General features: G+C 46.4%; 1 protein-coding gene across 1 annotated transcript; it reads right to left on the minus strand.

The window, feature by feature from the left end:
- Positions 1-314: 314 nt before the first annotated feature.
- On the minus strand, positions 315-2,679 carry LOC124675149 (late embryogenesis abundant protein At5g17165-like). The gene is made up of 2 exons (XM_047211218.1): positions 2,548-2,679; positions 315-829 (listed from the first exon to the last, which is right to left on the minus strand). The coding sequence occupies exons 1-2, from the start codon at positions 2,637-2,639 to the stop codon at positions 556-558; spliced, it is 366 nt and encodes a 121-aa protein (XP_047067174.1). The 5' UTR covers positions 2,640-2,679; the 3' UTR covers positions 315-555.
- Between the last annotated feature and the right edge of the window lie 8,048 nt (positions 2,680-10,727).

Raw genomic sequence — 10,727 nt, forward strand, 5'->3', positions numbered from 1 at the left:
TGAAATGGAGATACCCATCGATACGAGTCCACATGACCGTCGACGTCGATGCGCCCACTGCTGCTGAATCATGATCACCATCTCTTTGTTTCAGAGATGCTGCCCTGCAGATGGGTCTCGGCCACACAGCAATTCATAGCGTGCGACACGTTGATCAAACACGGGCCGTATGCGATTCAGACACAGAAGTAGTATTCAGGTCCCAGTCTACACTGAATGCCTGACAGAGAGTGGTTTCAAACCCAAAACCAGCCCTAGAAAAGTGTAGCCACGAACATGAATTTGCACCGTGAAAGCTCGCAAAGACACACCGGTTACCAAACACCTGAAATATATACTGGTTTAAGATGGGAGTACACCATCACAGCCAACAATAGCATTGTCATCACACATCTTCTGGTCGACCTTATTCCAGGCAGCAACACCGCATTACTACTACAGGTCCAGGTGAGCGCCATGTCTGTACTATAGCACAAGCACACTAGAGATAATTAGGAGCCCAGCTAAGAAGAGTGATAGAGTCGCAGAGCTAGGCTCGAGCTCTTGGTTGTGCAATCAGGCGGTGGGTGGTGGCTTCTCGACGTCCTCGAGTGGGCGGTACCACACCTTCTGGTCCAGCACGGAGCCGGAGGCAGTCGTGGTGGGGGTCGGCGGCGCGCCGGGGGCGAACTTGCCGTCCAGCGCGGCCGGGCCGAAGACGCCGGTGGTCGGGTGCGGGCCCCAGTACTTGTCCGGGGTGTTTGGTCCGCCGATCACATCGTCCGGCACGAAGGCCGGGCGCACCTGGTCGTCCAGGTTCTTGTCGTAGGCCGAGGCGTGCACCGCCCTCCTGCATAGACAAGGTAGCCAACCGGAATGTTAGTTAGGTTGTTGTTGGGCTGCTTAGCTTGTAATGGTACCACGTTGACTTGACAGTAACACATGAACAAGAGACCTCTACTACGTAGCTAAGATCCGAAAATTTAAATCATGATGCCTAAGTAAAGTTATGAGGCAGCGATTTGCCACATTGGCTCGTGGTAGCGCGCGACACCAAACCTGTGAACATCCGAGTCCTGGCTGTCTAGGTGCTTCCTTTTCCCTTCCATTTGTTCGATTTGTGCAGACAGATTGAGTCGTGCTACCTCTACCTGACACTCAATTCCCCCTTATCATATGTGCTGCACAAAAGCTCATGCGAAGAGTGCAGGTCACTGTCCACCAGTTTGTGTCTAGTCTGGCACGCAAGTGTCCGACGATCCTGAAGGAAGGCATGAACCATGCCGTGTGAGCTAAGCAGGGGCACATCAGCACCATGCCACCATCATCCATTTTACACATTCAGATGATCGTATTTCACACTCCAAGGTGACACAAAAAGTCGAGACTGCCAACACGGACTCAACTGAAGATCGCCCTCTCGGTCGTGGGTGAACGTGGAGGGGCACGACGGGCAACGCATGTGGGATGGGGCCGTCGGTGGGTGGATCTGGATAAGTCCGACTCACTATACTAGCGTGTACGGTCACCGCTACGTGGGTCCTGGTTGGACGGCCCAGATCGGAAAAAACAGAAGATGGTGGCATACGGTACTGGAATGGGCCCTACGGGCCTGATCCTGAAGGACGGCTGCTGGGCCCGGCCCTACAGCCCTGACGGTGACGGCGGGCCCGTCGTCAGACCCACCTCCCGCTGTCACCCACCCCACCGTCTATTGGACCTGGAGTGAAAACCAAGGCAGCGCCTGCGGGTGGGGCACCAAACACCAAACCGTCGCTCGCTCCTTGTCGTAAAAAAAATCTCACAGAAAGCGAGACGGAACGTCGGGCTCTCCTCATTCGTCGGGACTGCGCGTGCTGTGTGACCTATCCCTCCACTCTTTCTTCATCTTCTTCCTGTGGCTGCGTCAGCCTCTACTAGCTAGTTGCTGTTGGCCTTTACCTTCAGCCGAGTTTGACAGAGGCGACGAACTCGGGAGCAGGCGAGGAGCAAGACAAAAAAAACTATCTCCATGGATCTGGAATGGTAGCTTCTCCTAGCTAGCTAGAGGCAGTTCTAGTGGCAAACAGGGGCAGGAGATCTAATCAAGGCCGGCGATATTTACAAAGCCGAGCTGCGAGGCGACATCTTGGCCATGGAAGGGGACGGCCTTGCCTAGCTCGAGTAACACGACGACGATGGTATCCACTACTACCAGCAAACTACAGTATGATAAAAATCCGCAACACCGCTTCGGAAACACAGGGATTTAATGCCTAATCTGCTGTTAATCGCAAAACAAGGTACTACTACTGACATCTCGGCTGCACAAAGGTGTCGTGGGAGCCAGAGTTCTTTGAAGCGCATGTGAAAGGCGTGCTCAAACAACCCCCTACAAATCTCTCTACAAGAACCAAGATTTTGGAGGGCGCCGTACTAGTTCTAGCAAATTCACAAATACTACTGTACTACTACTACTCTGTTTCCACTGTCAAAGGGGAAAAAAACATACTCCGTTCGCCTTTCTTTCTGGGTAATCGCAGCCGCAAGTTCTGTATATGAGCTCACACGGGCAGTATGTGAGCATACCTCGGGGAGGCGGAGGCGGGCTTGCCGCCGGCGAGGACGCGCGCGACGAGGTTCCCAGCGATCCGCCCCTTGGACCCAGCCACTGCGGCCATGCAAAGGTCGGTCGACGAGAGAGGAGGCGAAAGAGCGGTGGGGGAGCAGGTGCTGGGGGGAGAGAAAGGGAGTGGGTTTCAGTTAGAGAATTCCACACCGCTCCCGCTGCTACTTATAGCGGCGCCCGGCGCGGGGCGCAGGGAATACGATGCCGGCAAGGCTATCTATCCGTCTAGAAGGAACGGAGGTTGCTAGCGCCTACGGCTATCGGGAAACAACAGTACTGACGGTACCGTCGCTGATTGGAGTAGCTTTCTACAGTCAGCTACGTACACACCTGCCGCGTACAGGAGCCTATCGCTTTACGGACGGCCAACGGATCGCTGTCGTTAAATTGTGGGCCTTGCTATGTTTGGGGACAAAGTGCTTCGTGGATCATTTGTTACACGGAAATCATGCTAGTAAAACCATGCCACGGTCATGTGTGCTGTTGACAATAAACCCTGCAAAAATTGAGTTTCAGCGAGTTTGATTACGATAAGATGAGCTCATGCTAAAATTCGGCCGAGCTTAGACTATGTCGATTTTGAGGCCAAGCCGTAAAAGTTGATTCACGCTCATCTCGTGACCATCTCGAATCGATGCTGAGTTAGATTCAAACTAAGCAAGACAAAAGGTTTTCAATGTTGCTTGTAATATATAGTATATCGAAGGAACATAATGGATTACCCCATTCCTTTTACCCAATTTATTCTACATCATTAGTATTTTTAAGTTGTCGAGCTAAATCGAGTTGAAATGGTGATGGCTCGGGAGCAACTCGTTTTCTAATCAAGCTATACAACAGAGTCATAATCTGTTCATGTCTTTTTGAGTTGAGCAAAAAAAAAATTTGATCTTAAGTTGCTTGCGGGTCTCAGACTTTTTTGCAGCCCTATCGCTAGCATTCGATGGAGCGCTTCAGTATTTGGTTGGCGCTAACCATCCACATTGAAAACACTTTGTCGCCGCTATGCATACTATGTTGCATCTGATAAATAGACGGCCCGACCCTCACAATCCGGACCCGTATGTCAAATTCGGTAAAAAAAATGATAAATATGGCACAAAATAAATAAATAGAACTAGCATTCTTCTCGCTGCCAACACATCTCTATCATATGTGTTAAACTGAAAGCTTTAATATTAAAAACATTATGATATTAATCTTGTATTAGAACATTGAAGTAAGATCAAAACTTGTCTACATGAGATGGTCACCATGGTTGTTAGCAGTGGTGAAGCTAGCAGGGTGAAAGGGTGGATGAAAGAACCTATCTCCTTAAGTGGTTTTGGTGTTGATGACAACGGTTGTGTTTAACTAATCATTTATATAAGAATTGTAGGATTTTAGCAATGATAATAGTTGTCGAATTATTGCCCAAAAGTTTGAAGAGCTTCAAGTGTGTGTCTTGCTATTTCTCTCTATGGATGATTCATGACATGAGAGAATTATGTGAGATTTATCATTTATATTCAAGGAAGTTATAGCTAGGTAATGCAATGTTTTTCATTTTGTGTCAAAGAAGGGAAGAAGAAATGGGAAGGAAAGAGATAAAGAAAAGAAAGGAAGAAAGGTTGTGGTTGTGTGCCCCAAGCTTTGTGTAAAGGTGCCGGTTGCGACCTCAAGGTAACCGCTTAGTGGAGCTTAGGCTAGGCCTTTGTGGCGTTTCTCACTGGAGAATAGGTGATCCTTCGTGCTGTTGGTTGGCCTTCGTGGCACCACACCCCTCCAAGCGTAGACATACTTTCCTTTACAAGGAAGGAACTACGGGAATCATATGCTCGTCTCTCCGTGTGCTCCACCTCGGTTACCTCTATACTCTTACCGCACTCTACTTGTATCTTGTATTGTGTATTGTTGCTTGTATCTTGTCATATAGGTAAATTCACATAGTTGCATATTCAGAAAATTTACCTTTGTGTCAAACTTAAATTAAAAAGGAATTAAAATTTGAGATATCACCTTTCACCTCCCCCCTCTAGGTGTCATACGATCCTTTCAGTGGGGCATACTCCACCCTAAGATTTGGCCAAGTCCATATGTATTTTGTACAAAATAATAATAAAAAGGAACAAAACTCAGCCGAAATAAGATCTTCTCCACCCTAGCAAAATGTGTTGGTGGATTCACCACTTGTCGTTAGAGATGTTGCTTGATCGATGCATGCATGGTGAAGGGGTCGAGGGAGATAGCAAGCACTTGGATGCTGCAACAGTGGAGTAAGGGTGCCACCGGCACATCGTTCCTGGTGGTCGGCGGTGGACATAACACACTCAGACTATGTCAATTTATAGGTAAAGAGGTAGAAATTTCACCCTCAACTTGTAAGTATCTGGAATAGATCTTGAGCTAGTTGTGAGCTAAGCAAGAATTTTTTAACATTTTTTGTAAAAGAATAAATATAAATTTGTTCCACGGCATATGGAAGGAATAAATAAACCTTCAACACTATATTAATAAAATTACATCCAAAGTATATACTATAATAAATAGGATAATAATTATCTTATTTATTTTTAAATATATATAAAAACATTCTACATAGTGTTAGCTGAAGACTCCTTTTCAAATCGAGCTATATAAAACACTCATGTTTGGCTCACGAGTCTCAATCTTTTTCTAGAACCCTATCGCTAGCATTCGATCAAACAGTTCGTTGTTTGGTTTTAGCTAACCAAGACACATTGAAAACATCCTTTTATGTCAAGTTTCGCAAACAAAATTGACAAATATGGCACAAAATGAAGAAAAAAATAACACTGCATATGGTTCAATTGGTCAATGTTTTAATGATGTGATTGTCAATTTGTAAAGAAATGGGAGTATAAAGTGAAGTTTACTCTTTTATTTAATTGTGCTTTCAAAGATTCATCAAGATGAGGAATACATGCCGACGTTGCCTTGACATGATCCAACTGAAAGGATGGCAAGAAAAAACTAACAAGTGATTTTGGGCGGTTAGAACCCCAAAAAAATCGAGGAAATGCTCTTATAAAAGATTAGGTAATATCACTAAGCGGTAGTATATATCGACCCAAGAAGGTCTAAAATGCATAATAAATGGGAAAATGTGGTGCTTCTTATTTTTAGTTGGATGCTTTTATTTGTTGAACTCATTTTGCTCGAAAAATACATGCAACCAACCTAAAAATTTGTGATATAAAATATATGTTATTTTAGTCTACATACTTGCTTCCACCAACAATACAATTTCGAGTGAAAACTTACCATATCTAACTATTGTTAGTAAAAAAAATTATGCAAAGTTTTACTTGTTGATTACAATATCTTCTTTGATATTTGCACCAAATTGTATTTATTGTTCAATTTAACTTTGGAAGGAAGAAAACCCTTCTTTCTTGTTTAGTTGTTTATGTACTTCAAGAACCTTTCGAAAGCAAAATAAACCGTGGAAGAAATATGGGAGGCGTTATTTTCAAAGAGATTGCCAACACTAAATAGATCCTTAAGGAGCCAAGAGGGGACCATCTGCTAGGCTTGGGTGGTGTTCCCCATTGGCCGCGCAGACATCAGCCTACAACCCTTCGTGTGTTTGCAGACGTACCCCTTTCACTAATAGATACGTCTTGACAACTTGACCTTAAAATGGGACTATTTCACTTTTGCGATTTTTCCTCGCAGGGGATGATATGATATGATAAATATCTGTAAAATAGAGTAAGATCATGCCTCGGGTGCACGAGAAGGGCAACCCGGTACCACCTGTTGTCTCACCCTTCCAACGTGATTACTTATGAGAGCTAGGAATTCAGAGGGGCCCAGTTGGAAGAATCCCGATGGAACTCAAAGTCCGAGAAGATCAACTCAAGAGGTGGGTCTCACCATAAGAGGGAGAGCTCATGCTTCATATGAGAGATGGATTACAAATGACCCAGGGAACTCCTTTTACAGGTTGATGCCGTGTAGGTTGTTCTGACAAGTTGCAAGGGAGTATGTTGTTTGTCGGGTACATATGAGTAGCGTGTCGCAGTGATTCTAGATGTCTAATACGATATGCCGATTTTAATTTGCATGTTCTTTTTGTTGGTATTAATTCCATTGTTTTGAAATGCGTTTGCATTGGTTCTCTCATGGTGTTGTAAGCATTTTTTTTTACTATAAATGGTGTTGCACGTAATTAATGATTTAAAAAAACTCGTTGAAAAGAAGAGGGTTTTGTTGCATGCTTAGGATTTGTTTATTGTGTTGGGGTGTTTGAATGTTACATCGACTTTGAATGTTGACGAGGTCACATAAAAAAATCAGTTTGGTGATGTGTTAAAAATAATGTTTGTTGTCGCGTCGGTGAGTATAAATTTACAACTTTAAGTGAATTGGACGGTTGGGTAGTTGGCCGATGTGAGCTTCCGTGTGCACGACCGACTGGTCTAGGGCTGTCCAGTTTTATATGGAATCATATCCTAATTATAATGGGTTGATGCCGATCTGACAGCTTTGTTATGTGTTATAAGCAGTGCGATCCAATCTTTTCTATTAGCAGTTCGGCACTACCTTTGTCACGCACACGGATTTGAGCAAGTTGATCGTACTATAGAAATGTTTTTGGTACGGGTTTTTCAAAGGATATCAGCAAACGAAGTCAAGTCTCTATACAAGAACCTGGCTAGCTGGTAGATCTGTATCGTACTTGTCTGGGGGCATAGCAGCCAGAATAGTATTGGCATCCGAATATGCCAGCTCCGAAGATCCGGATTAAGAACCGACGAGACGCCACCTCCTGGCTGTTGCAAGCCAGCGAACCCGCGTGCAATGTTTCCCAGTCGTCGAGCACGTACCTCCCGATCAGGCCACTCGTCTCCCCGACAGGTCCCCGAGCGACGTTTTTTTCCATTCGGACAGCGTAATTCGGTCCAGTCGTGCCCCCGGTTCCTCGTTTTCGTCCGGATTTGGCTCTTAATCCATCCGGCGAGCCCACGCCATCCCCGGTCCCCCGGGGATCTATCGGGGACTCCGGACGAGTGAAAAACGGGGAAGAGTCCGATCTGTCGGCGACTCGACACACGAACCTTACCGCCACCTCGCTCAAAATCTTCCCCACCCCTCGTATCTCTCTCGCCGCCGGCACCACCCCGTCGGCTTGTTGCCCAGATTCCGCTGTCTCTCCTTCTCCACCTGCCTATATTCCGCTGTCTTTCGACGGAGGCCTATCTGGCTGCTCCTCCGCCGTCCTGTTTTGCGACTTTGGCCTACTGCTCGTCGCTCGCGGCTCGGGTTGCCTCGACCACGCCCGTGAGGTGTTCGTCCATTTGCGTCGCCGGCCATGGACTCAGACGAAGAGGAGGAGTAGATGTTCGTCGAGCTCATGCGAGAAGAGATGGCAGCAGCCGCCCAAGATCAGGAGCACATGATGATCCTCGGTTGCTTGTCAAGCATGTACGCCGGACCGGCAACCGGTCGACGTGGTGGGTCGGCACCAGGTCGCCTGAAGTGCAAGCCGAGACAACGAATGGAGGGCTACTCGCATATTGTACGCCGACTACTTCGCCGACAATCCATTGCACGGTGAGAGTGTTTTCCGCGCGTCGTTTCAGGATGAGCGAAAGCTATTTCTGCAAATTGTGTATGCCATCCGAGACTTTGACCCCTAGTTCGGATGCAAGGCGAATTGCACTCGGTTTGGTTGGATTTTCGTCATCTGCGAAGTGCACAATGGCTATGAGGATGCCGGCGTATGGAGCTCCCGTGATGGTGCGGATGACTATCTTCTGGATGGCGGAGTCCACCGCCCTTGATTGTTTCTACCGGTTCTCGCAGGCCGTCATAGCGTTGTTCGGGGACTTTTACTTGAGATCACTCACCGTCGAAGACACTCGGAGGATCCTTGCAACAAATGAAGCTAGGGATTTTCCAGGGATGCTTGGAAGCATTGATCGCATGCATTGGAAATGGAAGAACTGTCCGTTTGCGTGGCGGGGAATGTACAAGGGTCACAAAAACGGCCGCACTATGATACTTGAAGCAATGGCTACCCATGATCTCCGGATTTGGCACTCTTTCTTTGGTATGCCTCGGATCCAACAATGACATCAACGTCCTAAACTGCTCCTCGATCTTTTCCAAGCTTGTTGAGGGTCATGCTCCCCCGGTGAACTATGTGATCAATGGTCGGCACTACAACAAAGGATACTACCTTGCAGACGGTATCTATCCAAAGTGGGCAACATTTGTGAAGACTATCTCGAAACCATGCACCCCTGATACGTCCCAAACGTATCGATAATTTCTTATGTTCCATGCCACATTATTGATGATATCTACATGTTTTATGCATACTTTATGTCATATTTATGCATTTTCCGGCACTAACCTATTGACGAGATGCCGAAGAGCCGCTTGTTGTTTTCTCGTCGTTTTTGGTTTCAGAAATCCTAGTAAGGAAATATTCTCGGAATTGGACGAAATCAACGTCCAGGGGCCTATTTTTCCACGAAGCTTCCAGAAGACCGGAGGACTTACGAAGTGGGGCCACGAGGTGGCGCCTCACTAGGGCGGCGCGGCCCAAGCCTTGGCCGCGCCGGCCTGTTGTGTGGGTCCCTCGTGTGGCCCCCTGACCTTCCCTTCCGCCTACATAAAGCCTCCGTCGCGAAACCCCCAGTACCGAGAGCCACGATACGGAAAACCTTACTGAGACGCCGCCGCCGCAAATCCCATCTCGGGGATTCAGAGATCGCCTCCGCACCCCGCCGGAGAGGGAAATCATCTCCCGGAGGACTCTTCACCGCCATGATAGCCTCCGGAGTGATGAGTGAGTAGTTCACCCCCGGACTATGGGTCCATAGCAGTAGCTAGATGGTCGTCTTCTCCTTATGTGCTTCATTGTCTGATCTTGTGAGCTGCCTAACATGATCAAGATCATCTATCCGTAATGCTATATGTTGTGTTTGTCGGGATCCGATGGATAGAGAATACTATGTTATGTTGATTATCAATCTATTACCTATGTGTTGTTTATGATCTTGCATGCTCTCCGTTATTAGTAGAGGCTCGGCCAAGTTTTTACTCTTAACTCCAAGAGGGAGTATTTATGCTCGATAGTGGGTTCATGCCTCCATTAAATCCGGGGACAAAGATGTAAAGTTCTAAGGTTGTGGATGTGTTGTTGCCACTAGGGATAAAACATTGATGCTATATCCGAGGATGTAGTTATTGATTACATTACGCACCATACTTAATGCAATTGTCTCGTTGTTTGCAACTTAATACTCGGAAGGGGTTCGGATGATAACCTCGAAGGTGGACTTTTTAGGCGTAGATGCATGTTGGATAGCGGTCTATGTACTTTGTCGTAATGCCCAATTAAATCTCACTATACTCATCATATCATGTATGTGCATGGTCATGCCCTCTCTATTTGTCAATTGCCCGACCGTAATTTGTTCACCCAACATGCTATTTATCTTATGGGAGAGACACCTCTAGTGAACTCGTGGACCCCGGTCCTATTCTTTTACATTGAATACAATCCGATGCAATACTTGTTCTTTACTCGTTCTTCGCAAACAATCATCATCCACACTATACATCTAATCCTTTGTTACAAGCAAGTCGGTGAGATTGACAACCTCACTCGTTTCGTTGGGGCAAAGTACTTTGGTTGTGTTGTGCAGGTTCCACGTTGGCGCCGGAATTCCCGGTGTTGCGCCGCACTACATCCCGCCACCAACAACCTTCAACGTGCTTCTTGGCTCCTACTCGGTTCGATAAACCTTGGTTTCTTATCGAGGGAAAACTTGTCGCTGTGCGCATCATACCTTCCTCTTGGGGTTCCCAACGAACGTGTGTATTACACGCCATCAAGCTCTTTTTCTGGCGCCGTTGCCGGGGAGATCAAGACACGCTGCAAGGGGAGTCTCCACTTCCAATCTCTTTACTTTGTTTTTGTCTTGCTTTATTTACTACTTTGTTTGCTGCACTTAAACAAAACACAAAAAAATTAGTTGCTAGCTTTACTTTATTTACTGTCTTGTTCTCCATATCAAAAACACAAAAAAATAAATTTAGTTACTTGCATTTTACTTTTGCTACCATGTCTAGTTCTGCACCTGTTACTTCTTCACCTGAGGAATTAGTCTTCACTTTTAAA

This window comes from Lolium rigidum, chromosome 7 (assembly GCF_022539505.1).
Source record: "Lolium rigidum isolate FL_2022 chromosome 7, APGP_CSIRO_Lrig_0.1, whole genome shotgun sequence".
NCBI classification, from domain to species: Eukaryota; Viridiplantae; Streptophyta; class Magnoliopsida; order Poales; family Poaceae; genus Lolium; species Lolium rigidum.